Here is a 19,567-nt window from a genome sequence, read left to right on the forward strand (position 1 = left end):
CCATGTCCGTGCTTCCTCCGACGTGTCCCCGAATCCGTATTACCGCAAATCCCGCAACATCCCTGTTTTCGGGTCCTTTCCTGCTGAAGGTGCACGATTCCTTATGCCCGGTGAAGAAGATATGCGTCCTCACCAAAAGCCTGACAGGCTGGTCATCCACACTAGTCCTTTGTTCGATCCTTTCTATGTAGAAAGCGATGCAAAGAGTAGTACCGGGTCTTCTCCAACGTCACCCCTCAAAGTATCAGATTGTGAAGAATCGGTCCAGTCCCTACAGACCGACATTGCGGAGGTGATGGCGATCGAATCAAAGACCGTTGAGGAGCAGCTTGCCGAAATGAAGGGCATGATCGTGAAGCTCATGAAGGATGGCGAGGAGAAAGACGAGGAAATCAAGAAGCAGAATGAGAGGATTTCCTCCTTAACCAAAAAGCTCAAGAAACAGGAAGAGAGCGCAGACGAAGAGAACGACGACTCTGAAGGGAGTACGACTTCAAAATCTACCACAAAGGGTGAAAAACCCGACGACACATTCACCATGAAAAAGATCCAGGACATGATAACAAATGCGGTGAAGAATCATATCGTCGGAAGCTCCGGCCCTAGTCATCTTTATGAGAAGCCGTACACGAAGAGAATCGATCACTTAAGGATGCCCGTCGGTTATCAACCTCCGAAGTTCCAGCAGTTTGACGGAAAGGGGAACCCCAAGCAGCATGTAGCCCACTTCATCGAAACGTGCAACAACGCTGGCACATCGGGGGATTTACTCGTCAAACAGTTCGTCCGTTCTCTAAAGGACACGGCATTCGACTGGTACACGGACCTTCCTGCAGAAGCCATCGACAGTTGGGCAGAAATGGAGGAAGAATTCAAGGCCAGGTTCTACAGTACACGACGTGTCGTCAGCATGATTGAATTGACAAAGACGACACAGTGGGAGAATGAGCCTGTTGTAGATTACATCAACCGGTGGCGCACTCTAAGCCTGGAATGCAAGGACCGTCTGACGGAGACCTCTGCTATTGCAATGTGCATCCAAGGTATGAACTGGGATTTGCTGTACATTTTGCAGGGCATAAAACCAAGATCCTTTCAAGATTTGGCTACCCGTGCTCATGACATGGAGATCAGTATCACCAATAATCGTGGAGGAAGTTCTTCAAGTTTCAAGAAGGAAAAGAAGGACTTCAAGAAGCCTGAGAAATACGTGAAAGATTCAACCAAGGAGTCATTTGCCGTTGCCACTAGCTCTGCCCCTGTAAAAATTTCGGCGAAGCCTAAAACTGAACAGAAGAAAGGGCCATTTACAAAAGATGCTCGGAGAGATAAGCCAACGCTTAAAGAACTCCAAGCAAAGAAGTATCCATTTCCAGATTCAGACTTGGCCGGCATGTTGGACGATTTGTTGGAGAAGAAGGTCATAAGCTTGCCTGAGTCCAAGCGCCCTGATCAAATGGGAAGGACATCTGACCCAAACTTTTGCCCTTACCATCGAATAGTGAGCCATCCTATCGAAAAGTGCATCACTCTCAAGGAGAGAATCATGCAACTTGCAACAGAAGGGAGGATTGTGCTAGATCTGGATGAAGCGGCGGAGTCCCATCATGCTTCAGTCATCCAGTTTGGAAGTTTGGATCCCATTTTGATAATAGATCCCGTCAAGAATTCTGCGTCCACCCCTCTACCTCGCAAGGAAGATGAGGAAGGATGGACATTAGTGACGAGAAGGAAGAAGAGAAAGCAAACGAAGCTAGAAGAGCAACCTCCTCTTCGTCAAAAGCAACACCAGAAAAGAAACAAATCCAAAAGTTCGCATGTCACGAGAAACAAAGGTCTCGTGAAAAAGAAGAGCACCTCGCGCGACAGTTTTCCCACAAAGGAGGTACGAAAGCATGTCACATTAAATGATTTCCTTCCGCAGGAATACCTCGGCGAAATTTCTGTCAACACAGTGACCTGTAGCGTGGCGGAAGAAGAAGAGAAAGAAGAGAAAAGTCTAGTCTCTGAAGGGCTAAACCATGAAAGAGACCCTGAAAGAGATGCAAAGATTCTGGCGTTGTTAGGTACAGTCCCTTCTCGAATGGGTTGGCGCCAAGCTTTATCCCTACCCGAAGAAATGAGGTTCGCCCTTGCACGTGCCATAGAAAATCCGACGCAATATACATCGAAGGAAAATATTGAGCAAGGGATCTACGAAAATCACCCTGAGCGTTGTGCTGCATGCAGTGCGGCCTTGGCATTCACAGACGAAGACCTTATGTTGGGTTCAAAGCCTCACAACAGACCTCTCTTTGTATGTGGATACATCCGCAAGAAAAAGATCAACCGCATCTTGGTAGACGGAGGTTCCGCAGTGAACATAATGCCGAAGTCCACCATGACGAAGTTGGGAATCACCGAAAGTGAGTTGACCGAAAGTCGATTGATGATCCAAGGATTCAATCTAGGCGGGCAACGAGCCATCGGTATGATAAGAGTTGATCTGACTATCGGAGAAATGACTGCAACAACGATTTTTCATGTCATTGATTCGAATACTTCATATCGCCTATTGCTAGGCCGACCTTGGATGCACGAAAATGGAGTAGTAGCCTCAACCTTGCATCAATGCTTCAAATATTACAGAAACGGTGAAAGAAAGGTGAATGCGGACGTGAAGCCATTCTCTGAAGTAGAGTCTCATTTTGCCGATGCGAAATTCTATGCCAGCCAAGGAGAGCCTGTTGAAGTAATGCCCACGGAAATTGCATCGACTGGAAAAGTCATGCCGAAGAAGTTGCAATCAAGGGTTACAGAAGAGAAGCCTTCAAGGAATGTTCTGGAGCCGTCACATGAAACAGTTGATGAGAAGAAAAGCAAGGAGATTCTTTCGCAAAGAGTTGAAGAAAATCCTAGAGAAGCAGTGCCAGTGCTACGTTACATCCCCATGTCGCGTCGCAAAGAAGGTCAGTCTCCGTTTATGAATTGTGGAGCAGAAACAACTTCAAAAAAGGTCAAGGACATGCCGCAAGAATTTGATAAAAGCATGACATTGCCGGTCCATAAGATCAGTGACCCGAAGATATTGACTTCTCCTACTCCAAACTCCACGAAGTCGCCAGAAACACCTAGCTCAAGGAAAGATGGCTTCGATCCAGTTGCATACAAGTTAATGGAAAATTCTGGTTATGATTTCTCTAACCCAAAACCCATGGGAAAGCTCGTTGAAGATAAGTCATACGGCCTCAATAAAACTCAGCAAAAACTTCAGCAACAAGGTGAACGTGTTTGGGTGAAAAAGGTTGGTTTGGGATTCAAGGAGTCTAAGCCAATTATCATCTCAGGACGACGGAGGTCAATGCAAGCATCACAGTACATTGGAGTTCAGGAAATGGAAGAAAGTGTGGATGAGAATTTTGAGCCAGTCCAGAAAGAATCGGTTTTTGATAGGATACATCCGTCTTCAGCTAAAGCACGGTCCTCCGTCTTTGATAGGCTCGACGGTCCGGTAAACTCTCCAACACCAAGTCGAGTCTTTGATAGATTGGGAGATCATTCCGGGAAAGCACATAAGAGCCCGAATGCAAAAGATGTCTTCGCAAGATTGGGAAAAGTCACTGGCAAACCCACCAATTGTCTGTCACAGAAGCCTAAGAAGGAAGTCTTCAGTCGTCTTGGGAAGAAGGACGTTTCGCTCAAGCCGCAGTGGAGGCCGAAAAACACTGCATCAAAAACAAGAGACAAGTTCGAGCTGGAAAACGATGTCAGAAGCAACGTACCTTCTCGAATGAAACGCTTGGCGGTACTGGAAGTGAAGACAGGTGATTCTCTCCGTGTAAAAGGCCACACCATGGTTCTAACCTGCCAAAAGAGCCCCACAAGCCAGAAACGTGATGCCGTAGAAGATATGACGGTCACCTCCTATCATATCACCGCTTATGAGGATGTAGACTTGGAGGAGGAGATGGAAACAACAGAAGCACCAAAAAATCTTGATGATGGAGTTGAGACCACAATTGATGAACTAAAGGAGTTGAATCTCGGCACCCAAGATGATCCGCGTCCAATCTATGTTAGTGCTCTGCTCACTCAGGAAGAAGAGAAGGGATACTTCGAAATACTCACCGAGTACAAAGATGTTTTCGCCTGGAGTTACAGGGAAATGCCGGGTCTTGACCCCAAAGTGGCGGTCCACCGTTTAGCAGTAAGGAAAGGAGTCTCAGCAAAGAAGCAACCTCAGAGACGCTTCCGACCTGAATTAATTCCAGAAATTGAAGCTGAAGTCAACAAACTCATCGACGCTGGCTTCATTCGTGAAGTAAAGTATCCTACTTGGATTGCAAACATTGTACCTGTGAGGAAGAAAAATGGCAAGTTGCGTGTTTGTGTAGATTTCAGAAATCTGAATGAAGCGTGTCCTAAGGATGATTTTCCTTTGCCTGTCACCGAGATAATGATTGATGCAACGACCGGACATGAAGCATTATCCTTCATGGATTGTACGGCGGGATATAATCAGATCCTCATGGCGCCCGAAGATCAAGAAGCAACGGCGTTCCGTACACCAAAGGGTATCTTTTGCTACAAGGTGATGCCGTTTGGTTTGAAAAATGCAGGCGCAACTTATCAAAGAGCAATGCAGAAAATCTTCGAGGACATGATGCATAAGACCGTTGAATGTTATGTCGATGATCTTGTCGTCAAATCAAAGAAGAGGAACGATCATTTGCTTCATCTCCGCGAGGTATTCAAGAAATTGCGTAGGTATCAATTGAAGATGAATCCCTTGAAGTGTGCATTCGGCGTAACCTCTGGAAAGTTCCTAGGATTTGTTGTGAGACATAGAGGAATTGAAATTGACCAGTCAAAAATTACAGCAATCCAGAATATGCCCGAGCCGAAGAACCTCAAAGAATTGCGCGGATTACAAGGGAGACTTGCATATATCCGACGCTTCATTTCGAATCTTGCAGGACGATGTCATCCTTTCAGCCATCTTATGAAGAAGGGCGCTCCATTTGAATGGGACGATTCATGTCGCAAAGCTTTTGAAAGCATCAAGCAGTACCTCTCAACCCCACCTGTCTTGGGGGCACCGGTTCAAGGGAAGCCACTTATCCTCTACATCTCTGCTCATGAAAGGTCGTTGGGGGCATTGTGTGCTCAAGAGAATGGTGACGGAAAGGAAGCTGCTCTTTACTACCTCAGTCGTACGTTGGTTGGCGCGGAATTGAATTATTCGCCTATTGAGAAAGTGTGTCTAGCTTTGATCTTTGCAATCCAAAAGTTGAAGCATTACATGCAGGCACATACGGTGAAGGTGATCTCCAAAGCTGACCCCATAAAGTACATCCTATCAAGACCAGTACTATCCGGAAGACTTGCTAAATGGGCTATGCTCATAAGTCAACATGATGTTGTGTACGTACCTCAAAAGGCGATCAAGGGACAAGCTTTGGCCGATTTCCTAGCTGCACATCCGATTCCATCACATTGGGAGCTTCCTGATGATCTACCTGGAGAAGAAGTATTCTACATTGATGTCTTACCTCCATGGGAAATGTACTTCGACGGAGCAGCTCGCCAAGATGGTGCGGGAGCAGGGGTCATCCTTGTATCACCTGAGAAACATGTCTTCACGTATTCATTTACGCTCACCAACTTATGCTCGAACAATGTTGCTGAATATCAAGCTCTCGTTCTGGGGCTTCAAATGGCAAAAGAGATGAAAATACAGGACCTTGATGTATACGGTGACTCCAAGCTGGTGATCCATCAACTCCTCGATGATTATGATGTCAAGAAAGATGACTTGATTCCTTATTATAAGCATGCTTCACAATTGCTGGCAGAATTTGAGAGCGTCCGATTGCAACATGTTCCAAGGAGTGCCAACAAGACAGCGGATGCACTTGCAAATCTCGCAGCCACATTGGCACTGGGGGCAGAAGAAAACATGTCGGTCCCGGTCTGTAATCGGTGGGTGATAAACCCTCAAGATGAAGTTGAAATTGAAGCTGAAGAACTCTCAGGTGCAGTTACTGTCTATGAGATAGACATAGAAGATTGGCGTCGACCACTCATTGATTTCTTGGTACACGAAAAGTTGCCAAGCGATTTGAAACACAAGATGGAAATTCGACGACGTGCTCCACGCTTCATTTACTACAAAGAAACACTTTACAGGCGTTCGTTCCTTGGAACCTGGTTGAGATGTTTGGGAGATGAAGAAGCAGCAAAAACAATGCAAGAAGCTCATTCTGGAGTTTGCGGAGCTCACCAATCTGGTCCTAAGCTTCACGACCGTGTCAAGAGGATGGGGTACTACTGGCCAACCATGGTTCAAGATTGCATGGAACTTGCGAAAAAATGTGAAGCTTGTCAATTCCATGCGAACTTTATTCATCAACCTCCGGAACCGCTACATCCGACAGTGACATCTTGGCCGTTTGAAGCATGGGGTCTCGATGTTGTTGGTCCAATCACACCGAAATCATCAGGTGGTCATGCATACATCCTTGCCGCTACGGATTACTTCTCAAAATGGGCGGAAGCAATACCTCTTCGTGAAGTCAAGAAAGAGAACGTGGTCGATTTCATTCGGAATCACATCATACATCGATATGGCGTGCCACGTTACATAATCACAGACAACGGAACACCATTTGTCAACAAGTTGATGACGAGCCTTTGTGAGAAATTCAAGTTTGCACAAAACAAGTCTTCAATGTATAATGCACCTGCAAACGGACTAGCTGAATCTTTCAACAAAACACTTTGCAAGTTGCTTAGTAAGATTGTTGGGAAACACCAGCGAGATTGGCACGAAAGAATGGGCGAAGCTCTATGGGCGTATCGTACCACGTACAGGACACCAACTCAAGCGACACCTTATGCACTTGTGTATGGTGTGGAGGCCATATTGCCATTGGAGATTCAAATTCCGTCACTTCGCATGGCAATCCAGGAAAATCTCACTGAAGAAGAAAATGCTAAGATTCGTCTGGCAGAGTTGGAAGCACTTGACGAAAAGAGGCTTGAGGCGCAACAAAAGTTGGAATGCTACCATGCTCGTTTGACAAGGGCGTTCAACAAGAAGGTGCGAGTACGGTCTTTCAAAGTTGGAGACACGGTCCTTGCTATCAAGAGACCGATCATTGTTTCTCGCAAAACGGGAAATAAATTTGCATCGAAATGGGATGGTCCTTACGTTGTCCAGGAAGTCTACACAAATGGAGCTTACAAGATCGTTGATGCAGAAGGACTGCGCATAGGCCCTATCAACGGCAAATTTTTGAAGCGTTACTACCCTTGAAGTTGTGCAACATTGTAACCTCCTAAGCACGAGGCTAAACTGCAACTGACTAAAAAAAAAAAAAAAAAAAAAAAAAAAAAAAAAAAAAAATCCGGAAATGACGTCAGCAAACGACGTCAGAAAAAAAAAAAAAAAAAAAAAAAAAAAAAAAAAAAAAAAAAAAAAAAAAAAATCAAGAAATTATTTTTGCTTTTAAGGAACTACGTTGGCTTGATCTTATGGAGTGAATTTATTCATTTCATAAGTACGTAGGCAGCTTGAAGGAATCACTAACTTTAAGTCCAGCCACACCAAAAATCTCTCCCATTTTTGTACTGCTCCTGGCCCGCAAGAGTATAAACTGTGAACGGCTAAATAAATAAATGAAAATTTCATGTTGGTTTCCTATGAGTTGAATGAATATGGAATCAATGACAAAAATCTTTGACAGGAAGAATGACGAGTCTTATTCATTTCATTTTTGGAATTCTTAAAACAAATTGGTCTCTAAAAAAAAAAAAAAAAAAAAAAAGAATTAAAAGAAAACAAGTGCAACGATGGTAACAAGAAAGGCGGAACTACGGTTCAAATTTGAAGGCTTGCAAAGCATCACGAGCAACACCAAATTGTTTCTCAGCTTCCGCTAGCTTTGCCTCCACCTCTTTCGCAGCAACAATATTCTCCTTCATGATGAGGAGTGAGTTTTCTTGCTCTTTCTTCTGTATGACGTACCCTTGGAACTTCTCTTCTGATTCTGAAATAAGAGGCAAAAGTCTATCCGCTCGTTCTGCTAAATCATTGAGCTTCCTTTTATGTTCGGCTTGTTCTTGCTGAATCTGATCTATCTCCTTATGAAGAGCTTGCATTCGCTCCTCTTCTGCTTTCCCTGCAATTGTAGTTGTCTGCACGCTCGTCTCTATCTCCAAAGATCGTTGCTCCAAGTCATTGAGAGTGGGATCTCCCTGTTTCCCTAGCCGAACGTGGTGGAGTTGAGAACCGCACCCAATATACCCCTTGATAAAAGATTCGATTGCAGAGATGTCGATCTTCTTATCACGAACATAGGAGAAAACCTGTTCAAACTCCTGCGCTAGTTCATGAACCTTGGCTAAAGGAGTCTTCATCAACTTGTCCTTTATTTCATTAATCATCAAGCTTGCAGCATATCGGTCCGCCCTGTTGGTCGCCTTAGTGATCATGTCTTGAGCATTAAAAGAAGGAGACTCGGTCGAAGCAGTAGAAACACTTGTGGTTGGCGCAGTATCAATGACAACATCATCAATGAACTGTTGTTCAGGAAGGGAGACAAATGTATTCTCGCAAGCAGTAAGCTCTACTGCTATGTTCGCATCGCTTTGAAGATTCTGAAAAGTGAAAAATAAAGGGGATTAAAATAGTAATTAAAAAGAAAACGAGAATGTCAAAGTAAAGAAATGAACCTCTATCTCTTCAGGCGATAGCTCAGGGCCATAATCTTCAGCGAAAATATCATCCAGAATTGTAGGTTCACCTGCGTGTTCGTCATCGGAAGGTTCATTTTCGTCATTGGAAGGTTCATTACTTACAACTCTGCTTGCTAGTCTTCTACTCTCGTCCCTGCATTTCGAAGATGTTTCCTTGGGCGGACAGGATATCGTGGAACTTTTAGGCAATCTGACTCTAACTTTGCGAGGTGCAGCCGAAGTCTTGGCAGCTTTGTCTTTTGGTGAAGTGTTAAGATCATCGCCCTTTCTCTCCTTTCTCTTCTTAGACCTGACATTTGTTAGACTAGGAGTTCTTGAAGCATAAGCCGCATTTAAAGAAACGACCGAATTCCACCATGTTGTGAAGCTTGGAGTGACTCGAGATTGGGCATTAAACGTGCGGCAAGGGACCAAAAAAGTAGCCCTAGTATGCAGACGAATGCTGGACTGAAAAAGATAGTACATATGCTCTCGGGTGATGTTTTGTGTCTGGACTACTAATTCGCCTGGCACATCTTGGTGAAATCCGAATTGCCGACCGAATCGATGAGGACTGTATGGCTCAACCACGTAGTTGTTGTCGAACCTCAAGGTCAGAAAACAGGACCGCATGCTAATGAAGAAGTTTGCGAATTGCTTTGGTTGATGGTTGTCATCTTCACGCTTCTCATCTGAATTACCACAAATTGAGTTAGCAAGCCAATTGAAATCCTTACCCGAAGAAACTAGCGATTTAGCATCTGGAGACTTTATGACAGAGTCAAGGCCTTGAATTCCAACCAGGGGAGCACCAACAAAATCGTAGGTGACGACGTGATGACTTATTGTTGCTACTGCTACTTCCCCATCCTCTCCAACTAATTCCGGCCACACGTTCTTTCCTACGCCGAAACCCTTAACAGGTCCTGTACAGTGTACACGTGAAAATAAAAGTAGAAATATTATTCAGCGTTACAAAAATATATTACGTATGCATAATGTTATATTACATCCGTTTTAAAATTATCTTTACAGTTACTCTGTACTATTTGCACAAATATTAAGAAAAAATAGGAAAAATGTATAAAAAGTTGGGTGAATAAAATTAAATATGGATACATAAAGAGAAATATGTACTCCGTAATAAATTGGGTGAATGAAAAAAAAATTGAATAAAGTAAGAGAAGTTGACTGAAAGAGCTGTAAATGTTGTGAGGTAAGAAGAATAAAATAGTTGTAATTTTTTATGTCAAAAATAAATAAAACACAATTTGCAATGTAAATAACTGTATGAAATGGATTAAAACGGAAAATATAAAACTTATTTTGAAACGGAGGTGGTACCGTGGTACTTACCAAATTGATTGACACGGGTATGAATAACGAATTCAAATTGTTAAAGCATATTTTACCTGAACATGAAATCGGGGGGGATTTGCATTCGCCTTCTTGTTCCATTTTAAGAAAAAATACCTATAATATTTGTCTCTAAAATCTTCATTTCCTAGCTTTATAAGTAGACATGTTAATCAACCTATGATTTTTAAAAAATAAATAAATTTGTGGCTTTTCGTTAGTTTTATGAGGCCAAATTCGTAGAAGTTTAATTAGTTGGGTTCTTTCAATTATTAGATAGACGAATCAGTGGCGGATCTAGAAAATAAAAAATGAGGGTCCAAAAAATTTTAAGTGGGGTAAATAGGATTTTTAATTTGTGGGTTTATTAACTATAGAAAGTTAGAAACTCAAAGCTTGGTTCAAATTACAACTACAATTTAGATCGATTACCTTTTAAAAGAAAAAAAGAAACGAGTGTATACAACGAGTTTTATGCTTGTAAAGAATTTTGTTTTGTTACAATTGTTCTTGAACACTAATGAAAAATAGTTCAAATCTTCTTCTAACGAACTAATTGGGTATTACGGAGTATAAAATTAGGACTCTAGAAGAATTCAAAAAATAAAAATACAGTACTACAAACCATGAAAAGATCAATGATGGGTAAAAGACAAAGATATAAAGACATAAAAGAAAAAGGGTAAGAAACCATTAAAGATGAAGACAACTTCAAGGGCAAGTAAAAAGTAAAATAATAGAAACTTTTTAAAAAATACCCTGTGTAGATTGGAACACAAGATCTCCCATGCAAATTAAATGTTTTGGGCGGACTCCAATAACCACTGGGCTACTTCAGTTTTTCGTATTGTTAGGCGTACATTAAGAAATAAGTATATATGTGCAGTTTATCAGTTTTTATCGAAAAATAACGGGGGTCCCTTTGATCTCCACAAGGACTATGTAGGTCCGTCACTGAGACGAACATTCATATGGACAGCTTGGTGGTGTACACCAGTTTAATATGTTAGTTGACATATTGCGAATAAATAGGTTACTCTATCATTTGCTCAAACTCTCATCTATTAATAACTAGATTAGATCCCGTGCACGCACGGATTTTTATAAATTTTTTTCACAAAATATTTAACTGAATATCTCCCAAACTAATGCATAGTCCTAACATTTTTAACATACTCGTTTAAATTTATTCACCTAATATGCATATTTAAAATGCTAATATAGTAATTTGACCAAATTTTTGAGTGATATATATTCCATTACTAATACAATGATTTGACTAAAATGTTACCAATTTAGAATAATAATTATTACGTCGTATCAATTATTGCTATAATTTATAAACTAAATTTTGTTTCCATACCTAAATAATTTATAAAAAAAGGGTGAGAATAAAAATAAAATAAAACAGATACACTTTTTGGGAAAGTGGTTTTTGGTGGGAAAAAATCGCACCAGGAATTGACACGTGTCATTCCTGGTGTCTCTTTTAGTATATAGTAATAATAGATATCATCCTTATTGCTCTTATTGTTCTTATCGCATTTTTATTGTTCTTGTGTTATCTTGATTGTTCGGATATATACTTAGCACCATCTCTTGACGAATTCGAGCCTAGGCAAAATTTGTCCAAAACTGGGTACATAGAAGTTTAAAACGCTTACGTACAATCGAGTTCAACATATACAGAGCAAAAACATAAATGTTATTACTCTTTTTATTTTATTTCAACATAACATAATCGCACTAGCTAGTCATTACACATATTTATTCATTACTCCGTACTTCAATTTTATGTGTACGCATTACTTTGCTTGCTTAACCGGCCATTGGAGGACGAATGACAATTCCATCAGAATCAACAATGACAAAGACACGGTAGCAGTTGTAGTTGAGTGGGATCCAAGATTTATCCCAAACAATGGGATCAACACGAGGGTTTTCTTCCTTAATGATTTTTGCTGCTTCTTCTCCCTTCATCCCTTCAAGCTCTGGCCAGCTAAGTTTCCCTGCAAAATTCATTAATTATTTGGAGGAGAGTTTAAATAATCGTTGCATATAACAAAATGCATACGGAGTATTTGCATTTAACAATTTAAAATCACTTTTTTACAGTTTAAAAACACGTACATTTTTCAGACTATAATGACCACCTAAGAGGAGAGCAACCAACAACAATTTACATATCCCCAAATCTTTTGTGCTAAAAATTGAGAACCCTAATTTATTCAAGTATAGGTATAAATTCAATTTTATCCCTTTTGATAATTTCATGTAGCGTAGTACTTGCTTTTAAATAGGAAAAATGTGTTTTTAAACCATAAAAACAAGCTTTTAAAGTTTAAACTACACAAATAATGTGTTTTTAAGGGGTTAAAAATACAGAACGGTGTCGTTTTGACCCATTTGCATCTAGGTCTATATACATACATCCGGTTGTAGATTCTAATTTGCGTTATATTGCCAGAACAACAATATAATGGGAAAAAAGAAGAAGTTGAATTTACAAAAGTTAAGCACTTAATTAAGCGTAGTAAACACTAACCAGATGGGCATAAATCTGATTCCATCTCTTGATTTCTCTTTGAATTGTTTAGTGTAACTCAAAGTTTCAAGATTATTTGTAACGTTTGGTGGTTGGTTATGTTGATGCAATAAAAATTGTGTTCATTTTATAGACGAGTGACTCACTAATACGTACGATGAAATAGCTACCAATCACTGCTTTCAATGACAAAATTGTTTTGGCATCTAAAATTAATATTGCAACCCAAAAACGTGGGATAAAAATTGTATGGCCTGAATGAGATTGGGATAAAACTCAGTTGGAGTTTTTTGATTTTTTTTTTGTTTATTTATATTATTTTTATTTTTTAAACTAGGGACCAGTATTCTATTCAATTCTCCAACCTTACCGGCCATGAAATTAATATTTTATCTCTTCGAGTAACACCAGCATAAAAAGTCAAGTAATTAACACCAGTCAACGATATTTTGACTTTTACGTTTGTCAATATACATTTTTTAACATATATTAATATCTTGAATTGCATGTAGTTCAAATTATGAAGTTTGATATTGTTAAAATATACATCGAGATGAATCTAATAAGTTCTTGGTAGAGCGGTAGAGTAGTCATTATTATATAGTGAGTTTTTGTTGTTGGGAAATATCCAAGATTGATAGAATAGAGATAAAATTAGTGGTTTAAATATTTAGATTACCTTTTATGTTTGAGTTGGAGTGGGCCTACTAATTGGGCTAAATTGTGCTATGGGCTTGGGGGTGCTTGTGGTTAGTTTATTAATATAGTTACTTCTTTTGCCCCTTAATACTCGGTCCGCTTTGACTTTTTGCACTATTCATATAATTCACTTTGACCCTATTTTATTTCTAGTATATGAAAACAAATGTTCTTATATAATATATTGTTGGATTCATCTTAATATATATTTTCAAAATATTAATAATTTTATAAGTTTTAATAATATGTAGTTAAAAATAGGTCGAGTATTAAGGGACGAAGGGAATCTAATATACATATTATAAAGGAGGCATATTTGCTGAACTATTAGAGCGCCCCACCTAGGATTACTAATGGTTTCGACCAATGAAAAATAAGATTTCTAATTTATTTTTGAATTAAAAAAATCGAGTGCCACATAGATAATTAATTAGGTGCCACGTAGATATTTAAATTAATTAATTAATTACAAATATATACAATTCCATCCAAAATCAAACGCTCTAATAATTAAAAAATAAATCTAAAATAAAATTCATCCAAAATCAAACACTAATTTAAAATAAAATTCAATCCAAAATCAAACATTAATCCAATATTAGAGCGCCACATAGGAAATCTAATGGTTTCAGCCAATGAAAAATAAGACTTCAAAATTATTTTGAATTAAAAAGTCGAATTCCACGTAGATAAATAATTAGGTGCCATGTAAATATTTTTATTAAATAATTATTAATATTTCTTATATACAATTTCATCCAAAATCAAACACTATAATAAATAAAAAATAAATCTAAAATGAAATTCAATCCAAAATTTTTAAAAAATCAATTTAATCTAATATATAAAATATAGCAGTTGATATATGTAGGATTTTTATTTTAACGTAACAATTTAATAGAAACCGTGCATCGCACGGGCTAAAGTCTAGTACATATTAGTAATCAAATATTACATTTTTTTGTTAATCACGTAATTAGACGCTTTTTTTTTTGTAGGGGAACATAATTAGAGGTTTATTAACGTTCTTCTAATCCTACTTTTCTTTCGTTTCAAGTCATTTAATTTTTTCTGGGTGTTAATATTTCTGACTCTTCTCATCAAACATATCTTTTTTTCTCTGAAAAACTGATTTACATTTATAAGGAGATTATTGTTTTGCAACAATTAATTCAGATTTAGGGAAATCTTAGAAGTAAGCTATCCGGTAACCCACTGTAGGCATTAAAAATATGAAGAATGCCACATCATCATTTTTTGTCCCGAAAAAGTCAAATGTTGACTTCTATTATTAAATGTCAGATAAATTGTTTAATTTGGGTTATAAACCAAATAGGCCCATTTTTAATAAATGACGTTCATTTAATAGGAGTGGGTTATTTAAATGAGCTTAAGTAAAGAGGCCCATTTATCCACAAAAGGAAAACCCTAAACCTAAGAAGAGGATATAAAAAGTTCTCTCCAAGTCATTTGGCAGACAGACTGAACGTAGTATACAAAAACCTACTACTCTCCAGAAAAAACCCGAAGACGGCTTCCAAGCACACAAGTCTGACATCAAATCTCGGTGGAAGAAGAACAACAAGCACAAACGCCGTTCTACCTTCAAACCACAAATTCTTGCTGTTGTAGAGATCGAATCAGTGGATAAACATTAGAGATTGTACCCAAATACAAAATCAATAAAAATATATTTTGTTCACATTATTTTGATTCTGTTATTTTTGCAGACTCGTAAATTTGTGTTTACAAATTGGCACGCTCGGTGGGACCACTCTACCACTCATCTCCTTCTCTACAAAAAAAAAAATCAATCTACCAACGAAGATGGCTGCTCAACAAACCGTTTCCATGTCCGATGCTGAGAAGGCCGCTATGGTGAAACAAAGGGCGGCAGAATTGGCTGAGATGATGAAAGGGCGTGACGAGGGTATACGCACCAGAGGAATGAAGAACGCTGATCTGAATGAGGCTGCTTCGAGTCTGCGTTCGGCTCCTATCACCACCAAAACAAGGAGAAAGAGCCATGTCCGTGCTTCCTCCGACGTGTCCCCGAATCCGTATTACCGCAAATCCCGCAACATCCCTGTTTTCGGGTCCTTTCCTGCTGAAGGTGCACGATTCCTTATGCCCGGTGAAGAAGATATGCGTCCTCACCAAAAGCCTGACAGGCTGGTCATCCACACTAGTCCTTTGTTCGATCCTTTCTATGTAGAAAGCGATGCAAAGAGTAGTACCGGGTCTTCTCCAACGTCACCCCTCAAAGTATCAGATTGTGAAGAATCGGTCCAGTCCCTACAGACCGACATTGCGGAGGTGATGGCGATCGAATCAAAGACCGTTGAGGAGCAGCTTGCCGAAATGAAGGGCATGATCGTGAAGCTCATGAAGGATGGCGAGGAGAAAGACGAGGAAATCAAGAAGCAGAATGAGAGGATTTCCTCCTTAACCAAAAAGCTCAAGAAACAGGAAGAGAGCGCAGACGAAGAGAACGACGACTCTGAAGGGAGTACGACTTCAAAATCTACCACAAAGGGTGAAAAACCCGACGACACATTCACCATGAAAAAGATCCAGGACATGATAACAAATGCGGTGAAGAATCATATCGTCGGAAGCTCCGGCCCTAGTCATCTTTATGAGAAGCCGTACACGAAGAGAATCGATCACTTAAGGATGCCCGTCGGTTATCAACCTCCGAAGTTCCAGCAGTTTGACGGAAAGGGGAACCCCAAGCAGCATGTAGCCCACTTCATCGAAACGTGCAACAACGCTGGCACATCGGGGGATTTACTCGTCAAACAGTTCGTCCGTTCTCTAAAGGACACGGCATTCGACTGGTACACGGACCTTCCTGCAGAAGCCATCGACAGTTGGGCAGAAATGGAGGAAGAATTCAAGGCCAGGTTCTACAGTACACGACGTGTCGTCAGCATGATTGAATTGACAAAGACGACACAGTGGGAGAATGAGCCTGTTGTAGATTACATCAACCGGTGGCGCACTCTAAGCCTGGAATGCAAGGACCGTCTGACGGAGACCTCTGCTATTGCAATGTGCATCCAAGGTATGAACTGGGATTTGCTGTACATTTTGCAGGGCATAAAACCAAGATCCTTTCAAGATTTGGCTACCCGTGCTCATGACATGGAGATCAGTATCACCAATAATCGTGGAGGAAGTTCTTCAAGTTTCAAGAAGGAAAAGAAGGACTTCAAGAAGCCTGAGAAATACGTGAAAGATTCAACCAAGGAGTCATTTGCCGTTGCCACTAGCTCTGCCCCTGTAAAAATTTCGGCGAAGCCTAAAACTGAACAGAAGAAAGGGCCATTTACAAAAGATGCTCGGAGAGATAAGCCAACGCTTAAAGAACTCCAAGCAAAGAAGTATCCATTTCCAGATTCAGACTTGGCCGGCATGTTGGACGATTTGTTGGAGAAGAAGGTCATAAGCTTGCCTGAGTCCAAGCGCCCTGATCAAATGGGAAGGACATCTGACCCAAACTTTTGCCCTTACCATCGAATAGTGAGCCATCCTATCGAAAAGTGCATCACTCTCAAGGAGAGAATCATGCAACTTGCAACAGAAGGGAGGATTGTGCTAGATCTGGATGAAGCGGCGGAGTCCCATCATGCTTCAGTCATCCAGTTTGGAAGTTTGGATCCCATTTTGATAATAGATCCCGTCAAGAATTCTGCGTCCACCCCTCTACCTCGCAAGGAAGATGAGGAAGGATGGACATTAGTGACGAGAAGGAAGAAGAGAAAGCAAACGAAGCTAGAAGAGCAACCTCCTCTTCGTCAAAAGCAACACCAGAAAAGAAACAAATCCAAAAGTTCGCATGTCACGAGAAACAAAGGTCTCGTGAAAAAGAAGAGCACCTCGCGCGACAGTTTTCCCACAAAGGAGGTACGAAAGCATGTCACATTAAATGATTTCCTTCCGCAGGAATACCTCGGCGAAATTTCTGTCAACACAGTGACCTGTAGCGTGGCGGAAGAAGAAGAGAAAGAAGAGAAAAGTCTAGTCTCTGAAGGGCTAAACCATGAAAGAGACCCTGAAAGAGATGCAAAGATTCTGGCGTTGTTAGGTACAGTCCCTTCTCGAATGGGTTGGCGCCAAGCTTTATCCCTACCCGAAGAAATGAGGTTCGCCCTTGCACGTGCCATAGAAAATCCGACGCAATATACATCGAAGGAAAATATTGAGCAAGGGATCTACGAAAATCACCCTGAGCGTTGTGCTGCATGCAGTGCGGCCTTGGCATTCACAGACGAAGACCTTATGTTGGGTTCAAAGCCTCACAACAGACCTCTCTTTGTATGTGGATACATCCGCAAGAAAAAGATCAACCGCATCTTGGTAGACGGAGGTTCCGCAGTGAACATAATGCCGAAGTCCACCATGACGAAGTTGGGAATCACCGAAAGTGAGTTGACCGAAAGTCGATTGATGATCCAAGGATTCAATCTAGGCGGGCAACGAGCCATCGGTATGATAAGAGTTGATCTGACTATCGGAGAAATGACTGCAACAACGATTTTTCATGTCATTGATTCGAATACTTCATATCGCCTATTGCTAGGCCGACCTTGGATGCACGAAAATGGAGTAGTAGCCTCAACCTTGCATCAATGCTTCAAATATTACAGAAACGGTGAAAGAAAGGTGAATGCGGACGTGAAGCCATTCTCTGAAGTAGAGTCTCATTTTGCCGATGCGAAATTCTATGCCAGCCAAGGAGAGCCTGTTGAAGTAATGCCCACGGAAATTGCATCGACTGGAAAAGTCATGCCGAAGAAGTTGCAATCAAGGGTTACAGAAGAGAAGCCTTCAAGGAATGTTCTGGAGCCGTCACATGAAACAGTTGATGAGAAGAAAAGCAAGGAGATTCTTTCGCAAAGAGTTGAAGAAAATCCTAGAGAAGCAGTGCCAGTGCTACGTTACATCCCCATGTCGCGTCGCAAAGAAGGTCAGTCTCCGTTTATGAATTGTGGAGCAGAAACAACTTCAAAAAAGGTCAAGGACATGCCGCAAGAATTTGATAAAAGCATGACATTGCCGGTCCATAAGATCAGTGACCCGAAGATATTGACTTCTCCTACTCCAAACTCCACGAAGTCGCCAGAAACACCTAGCTCAAGGAAAGATGGCTTCGATCCAGTTGCATACAAGTTAATGGAAAATTCTGGTTATGATTTCTCTAACCCAAAACCCATGGGAAAGCTCGTTGAAGATAAGTCATACGGCCTCAATAAAACTCAGCAAAAACTTCAGCAACAAGGTGAACGTGTTTGGGTGAAAAAGGTTGGTTTGGGATTCAAGGAGTCTAAGCCAATTATCATCTCAGGACGACGGAGGTCAATGCAAGCATCACAGTACATTGGAGTTCAGGAAATGGAAGAAAGTGTGGATGAGAATTTTGAGCCAGTCCAGAAAGAATCGGTTTTTGATAGGATACATCCGTCTTCAGCTAAAGCACGGTCCTCCGTCTTTGATAGGCTCGACGGTCCGGTAAACTCTCCAACACCAAGTCGAGTCTTTGATAGATTGGGAGATCATTCCGGGAAAGCACATAAGAGCCCGAATGCAAAAGATGTCTTCGCAAGATTGGGAAAAGTCACTGGCAAACCCACCAATTGTCTGTCACAGAAGCCTAAGAAGGAAGTCTTCAGTCGTCTTGGGAAGAAGGACGTTTCGCTCAAGCCGCAGTGGAGGCCGAAAAACACTGCATCAAAAACAAGAGACAAGTTCGAGCTGGAAAACGATGTCAGAAGCAACGTACCTTCTCGAATGAAACGCTTGGCGGTACTGGAAGTGAAGACAGGTGATTCTCTCCGTGTAAAAGGCCACACCATGGTTCTAACCTGCCAAAAGAGCCCCACAAGCCAGAAACGTGATGCCGTAGAAGATATGACGGTCACCTCCTATCATATCACCGCTTATGAGGATGTAGACTTGGAGGAGGAGATGGAAACAACAGAAGCACCAAAAAATCTTGATGATGGAGTTGAGACCACAATTGATGAACTAAAGGAGTTGAATCTCGGCACCCAAGATGATCCGCGTCCAATCTATGTTAGTGCTCTGCTCACTCAGGAAGAAGAGAAGGGATACTTCGAAATACTCACCGAGTACAAAGATGTTTTCGCCTGGAGTTACAGGGAAATGCCGGGTCTTGACCCCAAAGTGGCGGTCCACCGTTTAGCAGTAAGGAAAGGAGTCTCAGCAAAGAAGCAACCTCAGAGA

General features: G+C 41.0%; 1 protein-coding gene and 1 long non-coding RNA gene across 2 annotated transcripts; both read right to left on the reverse strand.

Moving 5' to 3' along the window:
- Positions 1-7,786: 7,786 nt before the first annotated feature.
- LOC110780777 (uncharacterized) lies at positions 7,787-10,176 on the reverse strand. The gene is made up of 3 exons (XM_056828322.1): positions 10,131-10,176; positions 8,716-9,644; positions 7,787-8,640 (listed from the first exon to the last, which is right to left on the reverse strand). Exons 1-3 carry the CDS (start codon positions 10,174-10,176, stop codon positions 7,855-7,857), a joined length of 1,761 nt encoding a protein of 586 aa, XP_056684300.1. The 3' UTR covers positions 7,787-7,854.
- Positions 10,177-11,749: 1,573 nt separating this feature from the next.
- On the reverse strand, positions 11,750-13,533 carry LOC110782371 (uncharacterized). The gene is made up of 2 exons (XR_002531917.2): positions 12,620-13,533; positions 11,750-12,083 (listed from the first exon to the last, which is right to left on the reverse strand). It is a non-coding gene; the product is annotated as an uncharacterized lncRNA (long non-coding RNA).
- Between the last annotated feature and the right edge of the window lie 6,034 nt (positions 13,534-19,567).

The sequence above is a fragment of the Spinacia oleracea genome, chromosome 5, assembly GCF_020520425.1.
Source record: "Spinacia oleracea cultivar Varoflay chromosome 5, BTI_SOV_V1, whole genome shotgun sequence".
NCBI lineage: Eukaryota > Viridiplantae > Streptophyta > Magnoliopsida > Caryophyllales > Amaranthaceae > Spinacia > Spinacia oleracea.

Coding starts and splice junctions, on each gene's coding strand:
- LOC110780777 (XM_056828322.1), bottom strand. CDS start 10,176: ATGGAACAAGAAGGCGAATGCAAATCCCCCCCGATTTCATGTTCAG. Junction 9,645..10,130: donor CCCCCCGATTTCATGTTCAG/GTAAAATATGCT, acceptor TACACTGTACAG/GACCTGTTAAGGGTTTCGGC. Junction 8,641..8,715: donor TATCGCCTGAAGAGATAGAG/GTTCATTTCTTT, acceptor TTCACTTTTCAG/AATCTTCAAAGCGATGCGAA.